Genomic DNA, 20697 nt, shown 5'->3' on the forward strand with positions numbered 1-20697 from the left:
TTTCCTACTCTTTTTACTGGCTATGTTAGACACAGTCTTAACTTATTAAGATCTAAAGACAATACAGACCTTTACCTTTTCCCAGATAACATAGGGATCTTGGCAGCTTTAACTGCATTCTCTTATTTCCATCCCACAACTTAAAACTTATTTTCTGTCCGACACTTTTCTTCGTTCTGACCAGGTCCTATGAGAAGTCTCGCTTTTATTCAGGCAATATTTGTTTTTTCACAAGCTTGTCCTTCCTCTGTTCATTTGTTCCTGTATAGAAGACACCTCCACCTGTGCTTTTACTTCCGCCTGAAGCCCAATCTTAAGAATTTTCTGTAGAAATGAGTTGCTGAGGAATTTTTGTTTAAAAATGTATTTCTTTTCGCCTTCATTGTTTTTTGTTTGACACAGGGTCTAGCTATGTATTCTGGGCTGCTCTTGAACTCACTGTGTAGCCCAGGCTGGCCCCGAACACACAGCAATACCCATTTCAGCCTCCAGAGTGCTGACATTACAGGCATGCACCATCATGCAGCTCATCTTCATTCTTGAAAGGGATTTTCACTGTTTGCGTGAATCTACATTGGCAGCTGTTTTTTCAGTACAGACAGGATATCATCTTATTGGGTTTCAGAGGCTGAAAAACCAAGTATTCTCTTCAAGGTAATCTGTCATTCATTGATTGATTTTCTGAATTTTTCCTATGGTGTGTGGTTTTTTTTAAAAAAATATTCTTGCTTGACATTTGCTAACCTCTAGTAAACTTTCGTTACTACTGAAAACCCCCAGCCATTCTCTTTACTCCTTTTAGGACCACTCCTAAAATCACATCTGTGTCTTTCATATCTATTCTCCTGTTTATGTTGTTTTTCTATAGTGTCTCTCTTTGCAGCATTCAAGTAAGTTCTTCTAACTTATCTTTGGTTCCCAATTCTCTCTTATAAGTCCCATCTGCTGATACAATGTTCACTGTGATTTTAATTTTGGTTATTTTTTCCCTGCAAGTATTTTCCTTACATTGACTGTTATTTTTGCAGCTAACTGTTCTCTGCAGTTAATGTTTTATTTCCACCACTAAACAAAGTCTGTGTATTTGTTTTATATGTGTGATAACGATGCTAATTGTTTCTGAGCATTTTTAAATTTCTCATTAGTGACTGTTCCTCTGCCTGTTAGCCCTGTGCAGCCTGGTGACTTCTGATAGCAGTTTCTGCTCTTTACGATCACATACAGTAGATGTATTCACTATTTTGAGATGAACTGCCTTCCTTCAGTGAAATTCTGTTCATTTCTGCCAGGCTCCTGAGGAGCAGGACCTAAGCCAAATGCCCCATGGTCCCCGGTCCACGCTCACTAGGCATACCCAGAATGTACACGTGCAAGAGAGCCAGGCGGTAGGCAAACAGTCTCTCAGGGATGCAGTTCCCCTCCTTTTCTCTCTTCCAGTCTACCCACTGCCAGGCACCTTCTCCACGGTGCCCTGGAGCCCGGCAAACGCAGAGAAATTTGGTTTTAGTGATAAGTCCTTCAGAGACCCTAACTTCTCTGAGAAGTTGTACTTACATAAGCTCTGTCGGAACTCTGGCATCCCTATCTCTTACTGCTCTGATGAACCAACACCTATGGCCTTTGGCAAATGCCTTAAAGGCAAAACCCTGATAATCCACTTACCTCCCTGGGCTGGCCCCAAGCCCTTTATGGTGACTTCCTAAAATCTACCATGTGTTGCTTATGCAGTGGGACAGTGAAGTCCAAACAAAGTAACCTCATCAACTCTGCCAAACTACTATATGCGATGTGCATTTACGACAACAATATCACCCTAAGTGAACAAATCTGCGTCTCTGAATGGTCCCTTTCCTTAATAGAAAACAAGATTTCCGTTAGCATATTTTAAAGTACCAGCTCCAACAGTTTGTAGAATGTTATACACAAGTAAGCATTTGACAAATGTCTGCTAACAGGATGGAAGTTCCTCCTGATGAAGATTTAAAACCTAACACTTCAGTTTTCCCTTCGGAACCCGTGAGTTCACTGACATCATGTGGCAATGAGGGTATTTTCCACATAAGTTTTCCGAAAACTCAATTTTTCTTAAAGCATCCAAAATTACTTAACCACGTGCTGGAAAACTGGTGACCGAGTTAGTTTTATCTTAAATTTTAAAATAAAGAGTGCAAATATAATTTATCTTCTGTCCCTTGATGATTCACAGCTACTGTACTGTGCTATAATACAACTGAACAGCCAGCGGGGCTTCCCAAGTGGCACATTCATTTCACGGCACATTCTCAGCTGTACCTCGGGCAGCTGCTGTGCGCCCTGAGCATCTCTGTGCATGCCTGTTCCTGTCCTCTTTCTCTTATTATCAATTGTATTTATGTCTGCTCCCTGCCTACTTATCCAGCTTATACTTGGTCCTTCTGATTTTTTTTTCCTTTTTTGAGACAGGATCTGGCTATGCAGTTCAGGCTAGTCTTAAGCTCACTTTGTAGCCCAGGGTCGTCTTGAACTTGCAACGATACTCCTGCCTCAGCCTCCGGAGTGCTGGGATTCCAGGAGTGCGCCACCACACCTGGCTTTTTCTGATTTGTTTTGGATCCAAATGTAGGAAAGTGAACCAGGTAATGCTGTATTATGCCGAGGACAGGACTGCTCACTTGCCACTCTCTCTCCATCTTCACTTTTTCCCTTACAGAAAAAAACGGGATGGGATACAGAACATTACTAACACTACTGACATCATGTGGCATCTGTCTGTTTTGAGATAAAAACTGGAAAAAACAGATCTCAGTATTTGGAAGTCACTATGAACACAAAAATCTACAGCATTACTCAGAGTACAGCATACAGGAAAACATACAGATTTGAAGAACAAAAACCAAAACACCAGCAAAACGGAACCCCTGGAGATGTCACAAGGGCAGGGAGGAGATCTAACTGGTGTCTGTTGCTTATCAGCAGGGAGGCTGTACTCTAGGAAGGGGTGGAATCTTCGTGAGCTAGAAATAAAAACCAGTTTTTAACTGATTTTAGAACTGTCAGAGTTTTTAAAAGCTGATCAAAAACTTTTTAAAAGAGTATAAAACACATCTAAATACAAATAAAACTCACTTCAGCATGTTAAAATATCACCTACACCATAGTGTGAGATCCCTAGTTCAATGCACAGAGTGCATGCATAAAGTAAAACAAAACTACTCTCCCTTCATCTACGGCTACTAGGTGTTCCAGAAGCTAAAATAAACCACTCCAAGCTAAGTTAGATTTGGGGTGATAAAAAAAAATGCTATAAAATGAACTGTGGGATGGGTGCTCATCTCTGTGAATTGCAAATTTTAAGGAAGTGAACTTTTATGGCATGTGTGTTGTATTTTAACAAAGTTGTTAAGAAAACATCTCATCAAGATTTCTTCAAATTTGACTTTATGTCTGTGAGGAATGCTTGCCTGTGACTTCTATGAGATGCAGGAGGTTTTCTGGAGTGGCCCTTGATCCGTGAGAACTGGCCTTCAGCTCAGCTCCAGAAACACAAAATACAAAGCATTCTATCTACAGACCTGTGTGGCTTTTATGAGCTGTCTCAAACTAAAGCTGCACCTCTTCCAGGTCAAATATCTGCTCCTCTCTTGTTTTTTCCTAAGGTAAGACTAACCTGTTGTTCCTTCATCCTTCGACTGACACACTCACACTCGTACCCGGAATAACCTGCAACTGCGTGGGGAGCCTAGACACAAAAGAGCACTCATCTGAGACACACTGACACTGTGTCACTACTGGGGTGGTGAGATCAAGGGGTGCTTCTGGGGACACTTCCAAGCTACAGTCTTCCCTGTTAATGACGCGATTTTGGTAAAGTTGTAAAGGTTTTTTGTCAAAGGACAAAAAAGACATGTACAGAAACCAAGTACTGAAGCTGCCTTAAGCATTTCCTAATGAGCTCTGAATTTGTTCAGATTGTTATTTTTCAGGGTGAACTATTTTTCATGCCATTTTGCTGTAAATGATGGGGGAAAATTACCTGATTCTGTATTTCGGACAGGGAAATTCCAACTTCTTTAGCAACAAACAGAAACATATATATTATAATATTCCTACTGAAGAAGCCCATAAGCTGTATCTTTGACTTAGATATGACCGTCCTTATCACTCAAAAACTTCCAGAAAAATGCGAAACAATTCTAACACTGTTAATTACCAAAGCTCTTGAATAATCTGCAAGTTTCTATAGCCTAAATTACCGCCAAGAGACTCAAGGGGGTCTTTTGTAGGACACATTCTTTGTCTTGATGAATCAGTACGGATGTGTCTTTGGCAAATGCTTTAAAGACAGAACTCTGATAATACACTTACCTCCCTGAGCTGGCCCTCAAGTACTTTTTGGACTTTTGTAGAATCCACAAGTTAATTCCTTATGAGTAATAACAGGCTGATTTTTGTTGGATATGGTGGTACACACCTGTAATTCCAGCATTCGGGAGGCTGACACAGGAGGATCACTGTGCATTTGAAGCCAGCCTGGGCTACATAGTGAGTTCAAGGCCAACCTGAACTACACAGTGATGAGACCCAGTCTCAATGAAACAAAACAAATACAACAGGCTGCCTTTCATTTATTTAGCTTTTTGGTACTGGGGATCAAACTCATAACTTCACACCTGCCAGGCAGGCACTTATGCTGTGAGCTATATCTCTGGCCCCTAGGCTGCCTTTTGTAACTGGTAATTTTGCCAGAAATCTGAAGATTGCCACCCTTTCACAAGCTGACATAACTGAATGTTTCAAGACATTCACAATGTCTTAAATTTTATCACAAACACTGATGACCTGGATTTCAAAAACATTCACCTGAGCAGCTTGTGTTTTTAAAACGCAGTTTGGTCTTCTAGAAAAGACACCAGGGGAAACTCTGCCCTCCTGTTGAAGGGCAAGAAAGGAAGGGAACTGACCAAGAATAAGCCTCAGAGGTGCTGGTCTTTGCTCCACTTGCAAGGTCACACATTATACCCTCCTCACTGGCGCACACTCATTCCACAGGAGAACTGAACCTACAGGCTTGGAGGGGCTCTTCATCTTTATTCAAGAGGAGGAGGCCAGATGCATTTTCTGACTCTCCAGTACTCCTTTTTGTCCCTTTGTGCTACTTACCACCTCTATTTAAAAAAAACTCATGTTTTTCCCCAGTCCACAGCTACTGCTCTGAATCTGACAGACTGCTGGATCTATTATCTTCATCTGACCAAAGTTTATTAGCTATTCCTTAAGCACTTCAGAAAGTGGATTCCCGTTTACAGGCGCTTCTGGTATATTCAAGTTTCCCTCACATTAATCTCAAATCTCAGTTCTATAAAAATTGGACCTTGATATTACACATCATCAAAATGCTTCTGCTCAGTATGTTCCGTCTATGAGGCGGGGCCAACCAAAGACCTGTGAGGGGCTGTCAGGTTAGATCTTCCTGTAGAGACACTTCAGCCTGCTCCACAGCTCTTGTTCCACTCCAGGAATCTGTCCACCTAAGGAATGTACACCTGGCTCACTTCTGCGGTCTACTGGGGACATGCCTACTTGTGTGGACTCAGGTTATGCCTGCCTCCTGCACATTAGCTTATCCTGGGTGCTTGGGGCACGGATTTTCGGAAACTACCACCTCAAAGAGTTTAACTACATGTGTATTTCTGGTGGTCTTTGGCTTTTTACATTTTATTGTCTGTGGTCCTGAGGATTTAACCCAGGGCCCTTTGCATTGAGTGATAATAGATCTCCAACCCCTGTGTACCTGCTCTTAATTATGAGGCAGTGTCTCGCTAAATTGCACAGGCTGGTTCAAACTTGTGATCCTCCCACCTTAGGTTCTCAGAGTGCTGGGTTACAGGTGTGTATCACACTCGTGGCTAAGGTTTATTTATAAATTAGGCACAATAGTAAGACTAGTAATTAGAACAACATTTTAAACCACCGGTGGTAAAGGTATATATATGATGTCTCTTAAATCTCTCAAAAGGTTACTGGAACACCAACGCAGTGATACACTGAAGGGCTATCTCATGAGCGAGATGGTGACCAACTCGGAGCTTATGGCCTAGAAACATGGCCAAGGAAAGATTTGCACCTCAGGCTTTGCGGAAAGTGGTGGTACAAGAGTCCATCGTGCTCCTCAGAAGGGGGTGATGTTAAAACCTACAAGCTGTTTACTCCTGGAATTTCCTATTTATTATTTTTGGAACAGGTTAACAGTGGGTAACTAAAATCATGGACAGTGAAACCCTGAGTGAGGAGGAACTGCAGTATCTCTATCCCCACGCCCTGTACCAGGGGTGGAACTCACAGCTCCGTGCTCACCAGGCAGGCGTTTATGCTGCTGAGCTAAATCCCGGCCTGCCTGTCCTTTCTTTACGGCTACGGACACTGCAACCTGCTCCAAGTCATATGCTTGTTCTGTGGCGGAAATCCGCCCTGGAATCCAGGTTTGGGTCCGTGGTCTGAACCCCTAATCGCAGCACGCTGCTCCTGCATACACTCAGTGTGGCAGTTCTGCTCTTATTCTAGCTGCCACCTGCACAGGTTTATCCAGTCACCGCTACTGAAAGAGACCTGGGAAATTAGTTTGTGACTGGGGATTGAATCCTGGGCCTCAAACATTCTAGACGAGCGCTGTGCAGAATTCTTTGCTAACCCAGTAAACTACAGTTCAGTATTATTTACATTTGTCTTTGATAACTAAATACTTCAAAATAATTGACACAATCATAACACAAAGTTCTCTAATAATTTTTCCTCTAAACTGTACCAAAAATTTATAGCCGCCATTTTTGAACTATACAACCCAATCTATATTCAGTATTTTCTGTTTTAAATTTGCTGTATTTATTTCATTTGCTGAAGTGGGCAGTATTGGCTTTTACAATCTTTTACTGGGCAACTGGTAAAAAAAGGAACTTAAAATGGGTAAAATTTTACTTGAATTAATTTCATGAATTAGTATGCAAAATTAACTTCTCATAAATGTAACAAAATACAGAATAAAAAACAAACATATCCTTCTTTTCTCCCTCCCACATTTGCTGCCTGCGAACTCTAGGAATTTACTTTTATTCTGTATGGTTTTTATTGAACAAAACTGGAATTAAGATTGCTTTGTTCAGTCATTAGTGTACCACAGCAATACATATGCATCCATGTTTATAGCATGACAGTTTGAAATAGCTAGATCCTGGAAATAACCTAAATGCCCATCGGTTGAGGAGTAAATAAAAAAAGATGTGGTATTTTATACAGTAGAGTACTACTCAGCCAAAAAGGATAAATTGGAGACGTTTATAGTAAAAGGATGTAACTGGAGACCATACTCACAAGTGAAATAAATCAGATATGCATGTGTGAACATTGTATTATCTCACTAGTGTAAAAGAATATATATATGTATACTACGCAAAAACTAGTTAATAGTTATACTACCAACTTCTCTGAGTTCACTGAAGAGAAAGATTTGTGCTGGAACTGTTTGGACAATTGAATGCAGATGTCTTGTGCTCTGGGTGAATGATTTGGGGGTGACAGTGCGCAATGTATGTACCACTGTTACCCAGACTGACCTTTTTTTTTTCTTTTTCTTTTTTATCGGTACCGGGGATTGAACTCACGACTGCCTGCTTGCAAGGCAGGTGCTTATGCCGCTGAGCTAAATCCCCAGCCCCTAGATTGACATGTTTTCAAATTTTGTTTTTTCTCTTTGAAATAAAATGAATTTAGAAAAAAAACCCTTGAGTTTCTAAAATCTTAGGTAAATAATTAAAATAGTAATCATTCAAGGCAGGACCACATAGCAAGATCAAGTTGTCTATAAAATTAAAGACTTTGATAGTTGAAGAAAAGCTTGCCCATATCAACAAATTGCCATGATCTCCTGCCCTTAAACATTTAACTATATATGTTCAAATTCATCAATTATATCTTGATTCAAATTCAGAAATACCTACTTTGCGAGCGTTGTGAATGAAACTGTCCTCTCCAAAACAGCTACCTCTGAGAAAGGCCTTGTTTGTAAGGGGTCTCTGTGCATGTAATCAAGTCAGTGAAGTCCTACAGGGCTGGGGTGGCCCTGCATCCAGTGATGGTGTCTTTATGATGACAAAGACTTGGAGACAAAGATGAACATGGAAATTTATGTGAAGGCAAAAGGAAGAAACTAAAGCATAGTGGAGTTACAATCCTGGGAAGTCAAAGAAGGCTAGCAATTGCTAGAGTGGGCGTAAGAGGCAAGGAACCAATATTCTTTCCTACAAACCCTCAAGGGAAAGAACACCTTGCTGATGCTTTGATCTGGACTTCTGGAGTCACATTCTTACTGTTTTACTTACTCGGTCGGTTGGACTTTGTTGCAGCAGCCCTGGGAAACTCACAGAATGAGTCAAAACACGGAAAAAAAAGCAGGGTTTGGTTTGTTTTTGAGACAGGGTCTCGCTGTATAGTTTAGACTGGCCTTAAACTCACTATGTAGCACAGGTTGACCTTGAATTTGCAACAATCCTCCTGCCTTGGCCTCCTGAATGCTGCAATTACAGGTGTGTGCACACCACACCCAGCATAAAGCAGTTATTTTTTGGTTTTTCAATCTTTTTGACAGATTTTCTCTAAGGGTTTTTCCAACCCTAACTATGGACATTTCTCAAGGATTGGTCCTTTGGTTTTGACTGCTCTGTATTTTCTTATTGAGACTGAATTTGCCATAGCTATCCTCACATTTACCCATCCTGCCTTTTCAATGGCTTTGTGGCATGACATAGCTTGGTTATCATCGAGTATAACTTACATGGACCTGACCTTGCGTAAACCCACATTCCCATTTCTACTGATTTTCATACAGCAGTTACTGCATTTAGTAGAGGCTAAAATGTCATCCATTAAAAGATTACTATTATTTTCTGTACCACTAAGGAAAACAATTGTAAAAGATCACCAAATGTAAGACTCACCTGGATTCCGAGATACTATGAAAAACCGTGACTGAGAATCAATGAATGTAAACAAAGGCATCTCTATAATCAGACTACTGTGATTCCTCCCATCTCCTCAACATGCATATCCAAGATTACTAAGAGGCGCTGATTCCTGCTTTACACAGTCTAGCGATACCTATTTTCTTAGGTATACCCAACTTGTGGCTGTAAGTTGGACAAGCCTGGTTGGTCTGGGCTACACTAGTGAAGAGGAACTGTCTTAGATTGCCTATGTAACATATAATATTATTTATGGATTTAAATGACAAAACTCTTATTTATTTATATATTTAGTCTTTTTGAGATAGGGTCTTGCTATGCAGTTCAGGCTGGCTCTGAGCTCACTTTGTGGCACAGGCTGGTCTCAAACTTGCGACAATCCTTCTGCCTCAGCCTCTCAGGGTGCTGGGATTATTGGCATGCACTACCACACCTGGCTGCAAAACTCATTTAAAAATATCTTTTGGGGCCAGGGTTTAGCTCAGCAGCATAAGCACCTGCTCAGCAAGTGTGAAGTTGTGAGTTCGATCCCTGGTACCAAAAAATGAAGAATTTTTTTTTTTCATTTTAACAGGCATGTCTAACCCACAGGCTACAAGTTGGCTATGCCAGCTGGTACAACTGGTTTCTGAGCCTGTTTCTGCATAATCGCATCGCTTAGGCATCAGTTCTAAGCTCATTTTAAGGTATCTGTGTTTTTTATTCCTTAAGGTTCACCATAGTCACTTATTTACATATGTTTTCCCAATTAGACTGTTAAGTTTTCTGTTGCAGGAATCATGCCTTTTTCTTTTTTTGAGACATGGTCTCGCTATACAGTCCAAGCTGGTTTTGACTCACTATGTAGAGCCCAGGGTGGCCTCAAACTTACAGCAATCTTCCTGCCGCAGCCTCCTGAGTGCTGGGATTATAGGTGTGCACAACTTTTTTGTGTCCTGAGATAGGGTCTATGTAACCCGGGCTGTCTTTGAACTTGGAGCAATTCTCCTGCCTCAGCCTTCCAAGTGCTGGAATTAAAGGTGTGCCCCTCAATGCCTGGGTGTCTTTTTCTTTGTTTCATTAATGTTTTGAATAGGGGAAGTTTTCAATAAATATTTTAATAGTGATTAAAATGCTAACTAGTCTTTAAAAATAATTTTCTTTTGCACTGAAATTAATTCACAACTTGTCCCATCACATACTAATTATTCCCCACAATGTATAAGCTGTAAAAAAAACTGTAGTGGTATTACCTTTCAAAATCCAGTTATGTTTACTTTCTTTACATTTCCTATAAGGCTAACAGCAACTTTTAAAAATCTAGTGAGAACTTTACAAGGTCAAAATTGACTACAGCACCATGAAAAACACAGAAGACAGCGTGTACCTATAGAGGAAGACTGTGGACTAATCAGAAGGTCCTCCTGGACTTGCTCACTTCCTGGTACTGTCTGCTGGTCACTCAGGGAGCTCTGAGACGCACTGACAGGCTGGGATACTTCCTCAGGGGCCTCCTCATCACTTAACCTTTCCACTTTGACTCGGACGTCTTCTTCAGTCCCCAGAGGCAAGGCAGCTTTCGTGCTCTCACAAGTCACACAGTCAGTCACTCTTCTACCTGCCTCGGATGGGCCAGGTAATTCTAAAGTCCGGGTGTTCTCTGCCTGCTTAGCTTTCTCCGGCTGAATCCTTCGATCAATTCCAAAAGGAAAGGTCCAAGGAAAAGCTAAAGAAGAGTCCACTGGTTGGTTTCTGTTTTCTGTGTAGGAAGCTGAAGAGTTCAACACCTGGGGTGAGCTTGTTTGTGTGCTACCCTTTACAGGACTCTCGGGAGACAGAACAATGTAGCTTTTGCGCTTTCTCCGGGATTCTCGACAGACAGGAATGGTTCTTTCCACCACGCTGCATTCTGAAGACACTGGAGAAATGCTTCCATCTCGAGAAGTAAAATTGCAGTTAGAGTTATTTTCTTGTCCAGCATCTAGACTCTTTTCTGGTTGGTTATTGGGGGTATTCCACAAAATACTTGATTTCATGAACTCTGAGCAGGTGCTAGCAACACTAAACATCTGCATGTAGCTGGCTGCAGCCAGGACGTCAATAATATTTTCCGTGTTGATGGACAGGGTGGCTGTGTAAGCATACTCTAACAGAGGGATGAAGCCAGTCACCGTGACATGATGCAGGTCCAGCACACTCTTGTTCTCATCCTCTGCTTGGCCTACAAGCTTGGTGCGAAAGAAATCACTGCAAGCTGCTAGTACCACCTTATGTGCCCGGAAGATCTTATCCTGGACACGGATAGTGATATCACAGAAGTGTCCATCGTTTCGCAGCATATTTAGTTTTCCAAGCATTTCCTGACTGTGGGAAGAGGAGCTATGAGTAAATGTTTTCACACCCATCTTTTCCTTCCTCTTCTCCAGATGCTCTTCAAGGATGTAAATGAATCAGAAATGTCCTAAAAAAAAAATACATAAAATAAGGCATTAAATAACTGTGGCATGGGGGGGAAGGGACGGACACATAGCTCGGTGGCGCAGTGCCTGCCTGGCAAGCACCAAAGTTCTGAATTCAATTACCAGTACAAACATAAAATAAAATAAAAAGTCTGGAAGTTTAAATAGGCAATAAACATGGTTTTCATGAAGCCACCGTGTCAAATAAAAAGACTAAATGATCGTAGTGAGAGAAACTTTAGATATGGACTGTATTAAATAAATTATTCCAACTATTCAACCAGTGGAATCCGTAAACTACTGTTTCAGACAGCGGCAGAGTTTTAAATAAGTCTGTAAATAGTGATGTGCTTGCTGCAGGCCCGACATGCACTATCGTACATGCCGTACGTCTGTCTGTCAAGCTATCTTTGTGAGAAATTATGTTCTTATTTCAGTTTCTAAATGTGAACACATAGTAGGTGATGGCAGCTGAAACGTAGTAAATCCTTTGCGTGTTCTACTCAGGTACATGTATAAGGAAAAGAAAAGTGAGGGGGAAAGGAAAAAAAAATCAAAAAAGGATCACTGGTATTTTATTGGGAAGACAAAAATCCTCCATCTGGGATTCTGCCTTGCTTGGTATCATGACAAAAGGCACAAATCCTGGGGCTGGAGGTTTAGCTCAGCGGCATAAGCACCTGCCTTGCAAGCAGGCAGTCGTGAGTTCGATCCCTGGTACCGATAAAAAGGAAAAAGACAAAACAAAAAACAAAAAACAAAAAAGGCACAAATCCTGTGTTAAGACAGGTAAGTCCACTGAAATAATCTTGGCCATACTTAGCGGAAACAGGATCATTACTTTTTCATGAATTGAAGTGTTGCCTAATTCTAGAATGGAAAATAAAGCAAACTAAGATCATTAAACAAACCCTGCTCCACACGCTCTTCCTAAAGACAATCACGACAAGACTACGCAGCTAGGGTTAGTCTAAGCAGACATCATTTATTGTACCTGGTATTTTTTTCTCATAGGAAAGACCAAAAGGAATTAAAGGGGAGGCCATGTGAAGTACTCTGTTCATTTGCTCAGCAGTTCCCAGGGAACTGGTTTTTGCTTTTGAAGCTGGGCCATCAAGGGTGCTCACTTTGACTGGGGTCATGTGGCTCAAGGAGGACACATGCCTTCAGAGCGAGCGACAGTTATAACCCAGGGACTGTTTGCAGGAATGAAGGTATAAACGCAAGAAGTTAAACAACATACTTGGAAATGTGCAACAGGCTGTTAAAATGAAACCACTTCCATCTTGGTTACTTAGGAGCCCCAAACAACAGAAAATGCACTACATTTTCAAGTAAGGTATGAGGTACCTTGGCAAGGAGGGGGTGGAAAACTGTTCAACAGGAGCTCTCCTATCTTCAATGACCACGGCGTTAGAGATGAGCAGAGGAGCTCTGCTAAGATGAACCAGTGTGCTTTGCGTTCTACCCCACGCCCTCCTACTCTTCTGCACAGACATGACACGTTTTGTTTCAGGTTTATGAGAAATGTGTCATACGTGAAAAAACTCTAAAGGTCACAAGTCTGTTTAAAACACTGGCCAAGACCACAAAGTATGCTTACTGTCTTCTATCAGTACAGACTCTGAAGCCAGAATGCTGGGTTTGCATCTGGTCCTGTCAGTTAGAGCTGTGTGAATTTAAGCAGGTTACTAACTTTCTGTACCTTAATTCCTGCAGTAAAATCAGCATAACAGAACCTACGACACAGAGTTCTGAAGCTTCTATCACCTAAGCCCTGATAGGTGCTCTGAACTTTATGTTGAATTGTCAACATGATCAAGGGAAGCTCCTACCTCAGCTTCTGCCTGTCCTAATTCTGGCAAGCCAGAAATCAGTTGGTTCATAGAAGGAAGGAATGAAAGTGAGAAAACAGAAAACGGAAGCAAACCAAAGCCTACACGTCTACTGGAGGCCTTAGGTGGGAAAACAGGAATGTTTTAAACTCTGGATCCAGTTTATTAATTCTTGAAAACATTGTTCTTATTCTCTGAAAAGTGGTCAGATCTCCAGTGAGCTGGAGAGAGAACACAGGTTTCAGTATAAATTTAAATAGAGCCAGGCACGGTGGCATACACCTGCAACTCCAGCAGTCAGAGGAGTCTGAGGCAGGAGGGTTACTTCAAGTTCGAGGGTAGCCCGGGCTGTACAGTGAGAAAACGGGAGTCATAGAGAGGCCCTGTCTCAAAATAGCAAATGAACAGCAGGAGACAAAAATAAAATGGGTCATGGTAAGTACCTCCTCTAAGTCACTATTTACTCTTATTAATACAGTTATGGTGTGTAGTGCTTACACACATGGTACAAGGTCTAACACAGTGAAAGGTATGGGATGAGAAGATGAAAGTCAGTCTGGGAAAAGCCTTCTATGCCAGGTGTTTATTATGCGTATTTTAAAAAAATAGACAAATATACTTTGGAAATAGTGCAACATCACTTGTGAAGCAAAACTTGGAAAATGGATGAAATTACAATATTCGAAAAAAATCTCGAACAGCATGGAAAGTTCAGAAGCCAGGAAATATAACCTAAATTTTCTGAATTTGATAATGCTGTTTAAAAGCATCTCACTTTTCTCCATGTGCAGCAACTCTGTGTAGTTGTACCCTTAATCTGAACATGTTTAAAATTTTAAAGATTTAATAAGAATTCACGCAGCTTTCACAAGTAATAAAAATGTATTAGTGCCAGGTGTGGTGGTTCATGCCTATAATTCTAGCACTTGGGAGGCTAAGGATCACCATGAGATTGAGGCTAGTTTGGGCTATATACTGAGACCCTATCTCAAAAAACAAAACAAAACAGTTATTAGTGTAAAAAGTTAGAAAGTGATAGAAACACTTTCCTTCACACCTTTTAATTTCAAACAGCTAATGAAATAGTACACATTACATGCTTACAAATGTGGCAATGATTGTTTTAGATGGCCTGAAAATTGAGGTTCTGTTTCAGTCTAAAAAGTTTTTTGACAAATATGATACATAGTTTAGTTGATGGAATTATTTATATAACAGATTTTAGGTCTAAACTGTGATTCAACCATGTACCAGTCAGGAACCAGTCAAGTTATTTTTCTTCTCAAATACTTTGGGTTTTCTCATCTGAAAAACAGGAATCACAGACATTCTTTCAAGACAACCCAGAAAGAATAAATTTGCACAATTCTTGACATAAAACAAGTATTACCTAAATGTTCACTATCCATTCACACTAGAAAAAAGCAGATGAAAATTAAATATAGGGACGAGGGCCCAGCTCAGCAGAAGAGCCCTTGAAGAGCCTGCACAAGGTCCTCAAGTCAATCCCCAGTATACAAAAAACAAAACAAAAACACAAGACCAAGCAGACAGCACAATTCAGAATGTCTACTCATTTCTAATATGGCACAGGGCCTATTTTGTTATAAAGACTGGCTAGTTAAAAATTATCAGAGGACTTGAAACTCAAGTAGCTTAGTTTGCATATAAAGTGACACAGCTGACTAGGTTTTCATTATGCTAAAAGTGAACTGAGATCCTTTTATTTGTACCTTTTATTTTGATTAAACCCAAACAAAGTTAGAAAAGGTTAAGGAGAGGGATCAAATTGCCTTAGGATGCCTCTAAGAAGGGTATCTGAGTGGGAATTTATGCACAAACTTTGCACTAGTTGTTATGCACCAGACCCAGGACCAGGAGCTTTAGATACACTATCTCATGGGGTGTGGGTTCGGCTGGATGATAATATCCTAACTTTACAGAGGAGAAAACAGGCTCAGACAAATCACTCTGTTCCACACTGATACCTATACCTATATCCTGCTAAAGACTTTGGGTATTCCCCCTAGAGTAAGTACTGGGTCAGAACCAAGGGCCTTCCCACTGAGCCACACCTCTGGCCATCTTTAAAAAGTTTTGAAACAGGGTCTTGCTAAGTTGCTCAAAAGTATAATTTTCCTGCCTCAGCTTCCCAAAGTGATAGCATTTTAGGGTGTGCCCTCATGCTCCGTTTAAAGACCTAGGATCTTGTACAATAAATACACGCAGCCACAAAGGAGTAATACAGTCCTATCTACACTCTAAAAACATTCTGGTGGCACTACAGAAGGTAGGTTTTAGAGTAATTATTGTTAACAGTACAAGTGCGTGAACGTCAGCCAAAATGAATCAGTAGCAATGAGGACAAAGAGAATGAAAGAAGTATTTAAGAGGAAACACACCTGGACATGATTTTATATTAAGGGTGGAGTAGGAGAGAACAACGAGAGAACAAAAGCAGAGACTAGAAGAACTGATTTTGACAGAGGCGGTGGAAAAGAATTACTTTGGTTTGGGACACATTGAGTGTGGAATACCTCTGGCAATAATATCTGCGTTCGGATATACATACATTTCTTAATGTGGCCTGGGTTTTTGGGAAGAAGTTAGAGCATGACCTAAAACTGGATTTTACCTAAGTCCTTGTTAATGGGGTGAGTCTGGATGTCCCCCAAAGCCTCATGCAGTCAGGGTGGCGGGCTTCTGAGTTTGCGATTGACTCATGATCCGATGCTGGGGCTCTGGGTGTGAGCGCCATGCCCAAGTGGATGTGGCTTACAATAAGGAACAGAACGAGTCTTTTTTTCTGTGCTCTTCCCCTCTTGCTCTTGTTGCTTGTGCTGTTTTCTGTCCATGACCTGTTGCTCCTCTGCCATGTGCGACCCTGCCTTGGAGCCAGCTGGTTATGGCTTGAAGCCTCCACAAATTGTGAGCTAAATAAACCTTTCCTTCCTTCATTTTGGGCAAGTACTTTGTCTCAGCAATCAGAGAAAAGTGACTAAGACAGACACTGTTAAATCTCATTCTGTTTGTTACAGCTTAAGACATGTAACGACTGTATGGGAAAAAGGAGCAGAAGGGCAGGCTGAGAGAAGCTTCAAGTCGGCAGAGCAAAAGGAATCCATGGAAACATCTTATGGTATCTTAATTTATCTTTTGACCCTGTCTAGTATTTTACATAAAACACACACATCTACAAGAAAACAACAGGCAGTAAAATATGTAAAACAATAAATATGTGTTGAAAATTCCTTAACAGAGCTATGACAAAGCTTAAGGCCATCTGAGAAGGCCTGCACTGGCCAAAATTGAAATAATAAAGTGAAATAAGGTAAGATATGTTTAAATTCATGACACTAGAAACAAATTAATTTATCAACTTTAAAAGCTGCTACTAGACCAGGCATGGAGGTACATGCCTCTAATCCAGCACTTGGGAGGCTGAGGCAGGACTGCTAGTTTGAGGATAGCTTGGGCGACAAAGTGAGTTAGTTCAAGGTCAGCCTGAACCACACAGTGAATATAAGAAAAGAAAAGAAAAATGCCACTACTGAACTAATTATTTTGAAAACTGGTTTTAAAAAGTGTGAAAGACTAAACCATTTATCCTGCCTTTTCAATACAAATGGAATTTCTGAGTTGTCTTCTGAGAACATAAAGGCTTCCAAATTTCATTTCCCATCAAAAGGAACCACGGCTCCTTGAGAGAAATGGTTGATTCTGCATGGGGCAGTGGATGATGACCCATCTGACAAGATAGCAAGAAAGCAACACCTCTGGTGTGAGCGCAGATGACAGCTATCAGTATGGAGATTCTTCAAAACACTAAAACTGGAAGTTCTATTTATACAGGAACCAGAAGGCAGATTTCTGGAGATGGGAAAAGGGATCACAGACGGGGGAGAGAAGGGAGAGTGGGCAAAGGAAATGAAAATGATCAAGCCAGCTTATGTTCATAATTTCCCAAAATGGACATTATTGATATGTATGCAATCATATACCAATGAAAGAATGCTTTGGTTAATAAAGGATTATAAGAACATGATTTTGTGACCCTCATGAAAAAGGCACTGCTCATCAACAAAGAGAGTAAAGAGAGACTAGACAAAATCTGATCAAGTCCGCTGGCTCCAACTGCCAATTTATAGCAAACAGGTAACAGGAGCATGTAGTTATGCTACACGACGGCCTGCAAAAAGCAAAATCTAAACGATGAGAAACTCTACAGACAAAACACGTTTCTTCAACTAACAGAAAAGGAAACTACATTGGAGAATTTATAGACTAAAAGAAGCTTAATCACTACATTGTATTTGAAACTAATGGCTAAAAAAAAAATCAATCCTATTTAATAGGAAAGGTTTGTTTTTAACTATTTGATCGTCTTTTTTTTTTTTGGTGGGGGTGGCAGAGATTGAATTCAGGACCTTGTGCATGTGAGCAAATGCTCCACTATAGAGCTATACTTCTACCCTTTTCCTAAAAATTTTACTTCCAAACAGGGTCTCAATAAATTCCTGAGGTGCCACAAGGATCCCTAGTGGCTGGGCATTGCCACACTATCCAATATGCAGAAATTGTATTTTGATGTGACAACACTACTATTAAATATAGCTGAACTGTACTGCTATTCACCCTTGGAAAGTAAATTCAAACACTGTTAAGATGTCCAAGTATCACTAATCATTTTTCAATAATTTTAGCCAGGTGTGGTGGCACACGCCTGTAATCCCAGCACTCAGGAGGCTGAGGTGGGAAGACTTGCAAGTTTGACACCAGCCTGGGCTACAAAGTGAATTTAAGACCAGCCTGAACTGGACAGTGAGACCATGTCTCAAAGGGACAAAAACCATAATCTCACTGCATTAAAAGGAGTCCTGTACTTTTAGTTATCGCTTCCCTTAAACACTCAAGCTGCCTGTGAACTCTAAGCAACCACCATTTTATGTCTCCCTAAGTTTCCCTATTCAACTTCCCTCAGGACAGAAGCATCTATTACGCAGACTTTGGGGGCTGTCTATTCATTTGGCACTGCATAGGAGTACGCATTACTGGTCTTTTTTTTCCTCTGAGAATTACTGTTTTTTATTTTATGGTGGGATAATAGCAATACTGCATGTGGATGCACCACGTTTTTATTAGTGGTCAGCTGACAGACTGGGGCCGCTTCCATCTTTTGGTTATGATGATGAGCACTGCCTGTTTAAACAGCTGCCTGTTTCTGTGTGGACACGTGCCTTCAAGTCTTCGCAGGTGTTATCTGTAGAATGCTGGGTTACACGTTAACTCTGGCTGTCTGGTGACTGCCAGACTGTTTTCTAAAAGGGCTGCACCTATCTATTCCTACAAATAGTACAGTAGGTTCTGATGGCTCCACATCCTTGCCAATACTTTGTTATCTAGCTTATTTATTCTCACTGTGATTTTGATTTGTATTTACCTGATAACTTAAGGGTACTGAAATTCTTGTTTTCCACGTCTTGGTTATTTAATTGGGTTATATATCTTTTTGAGCTTAGAGCTGTAAGAGTTCTTTATGTAGTCTAAATACAAGTTGCTTATTTAGATACAAGCTTCAATATTTTCTCTTATTCTGGGATTTTTAAAAAAATTCTGATCATGTTGCAGGCTACTCTGGGATACACAGTGAGTTCAAGGCCAGCCTCAACTACAGTGAAACCCTGTTTCAAAACACCAACAAAAATTCCCCTTAAAAACTAAAAAACCAAACCAAAACAAAAAACCAGGCCAAAAAAAGAGAGAAAGAGATCTAGATGGCCAGGCCAGGAGACACAATCTATGACGATAAGAATAGAGGACACAGCACATGACACTGAAACAATAATTAAGAAACTAATTGAAGAAATTTTCTTAGAATTGAAAAACAAAGCAGGCCTATAAGTGGGCTCATGGGCACCCCAAACTAGTTTTTTAATGTATTAGAAATCGAACCCTCCACCTGTACCTGCTCTGTAGGTGCTGTGTCGCTGAGCTGTCTCTTCAGCCTTTTTGTCTTGTAATTTTAACTAGCAGAAGGCAATGGAATAATATCTATATGGTTGTAATAGAAAACAATTTTGAACCAAGAGTTATGTATATGCCAAATTATTATTTCTGTATGAAGGCAGCTGGAAAACATTCTCAAATATCCAGGGGCAACTAAAAACCTTTTCTGAAAAACCTCCTGAATGATTTAGTGTAGTCAACAGAGAACATGAATTAAAAACAAAGAGTAGGACGGCAATTATATGAGAGATTTCACAGCAAGCATTAACACTAATTAATGCATAAAGTCTAAACTTGTTACATATAAATACAACTAAACATAAAAACAAATTTGTAGCCACCACTCTTACTTTTTATTTAGGATTGCATTAATTTCTACATACTTGTGAGCTTTCCAAGCTTTCCCGCTATTGGTACTCTGCAGTAATGTGCTCCATTACAGTTTACTGACACTTGTTTATGACCCAGCATGCAGTCTGCACTGAAGTGTTCCAAGTGCATCTGAGAGGAATGCACAATCTATTGCTGAACAGCATGTTCCATAGGTTTCCGCTAGGTCTGGATGGTTCATAATGTATTTCCTTGTTGATCGCTAATTATTATTATTATTTTTTTTTTTTTGGCTTTTTCGGTTTTTTTATCAGTACCAGGGATTGAACTCATGACCGCCTGCTTGCAAGACAGGAGCTTATGCCGCTGAGCTAAATCCCCAGTCCCAATTGCTATTTTTATACATTAGTGAAAGCAGTACACTGAAGTCAGGTACAGTGGCACATATCTGTAATCCTAGCACTTGGGAGGCTGAGGCGGGAGGATCACAATAAATTCAAGGCCAGGCTGACCTACATAGCATGACACTGTCTCAAACAAACATATAGCATATTGAAGTCTCCAAATATGACTGAAGTCCCTATTTCTCCCTTTGTTTCTACTAGCTTTTGCCTCATATACTTTGGTACTTTGTTACTAAGTATTGTGACTCTATCTTTATAGTTGCTTTATGTTTCCCTGATGAACTTTTTATTTTTATAAAATATCCCTAGTAACATTTGTGGCTTTGAAGCCTGTCTATTGGGTACTGGTTGGTACAACTGTTTCAGCTTTCTTATGGTTGCTGTTCAGACGCTTGATCTATTCCCTTACTTTCAATCTATTTCTTTGATTCTAAAATACATCTCATGCATATAGCTGGAGGCCCAAAGTGGCAACTTCAGACTTCTTTTAAAAATAGGGTCTTGTGTAGTTCAGGATAGGCTAGAACTCTGGTGATTCTCCTGCCTCAGTCTCCCAAGTGCTGGGATTACAAGTGTGTGCCGCCACACCCAGCCAACTGTGCCTTTTAAAATACACACATTTAATGCTACTAGTGTAGATTTATGCTTACTTGTCTTTGTTTCTACCTCACGTCTTTTTATTCCTCTATTCCTC

General features: G+C 40.5%; 1 protein-coding gene across 6 annotated transcripts in view; it reads right to left on the reverse strand.

Annotated features, from left to right (window-relative positions):
• Positions 1 to 20697, reverse strand: part of Zbtb44 (zinc finger and BTB domain containing 44) — a 61099-nt gene that overhangs the window by 16182 nt on the left and 24220 nt on the right. For all 6 annotated transcript variants that reach the window (XM_063256091.1, XM_063256092.1, XM_063256090.1 and 3 more), the window contains exon 2: positions 10357 to 11430. In XM_063256091.1, coding sequence (XP_063112161.1) covers positions 10357 to 11374 — 1018 coding nt within the window. In that variant the 5' untranslated portion in view covers positions 11375 to 11430. The remainder of the gene's footprint in view (positions 1 to 10356; positions 11431 to 20697) is intronic.

The sequence above is a fragment of the Cavia porcellus genome, unplaced genomic scaffold (assembly GCF_034190915.1).
Source record: "Cavia porcellus strain 051 isolate PalLab524CR breed Dunkin Hartley unplaced genomic scaffold, mCavPor4.1 scaffold_9, whole genome shotgun sequence".
NCBI lineage: Eukaryota > Metazoa > Chordata > Mammalia > Rodentia > Caviidae > Cavia > Cavia porcellus.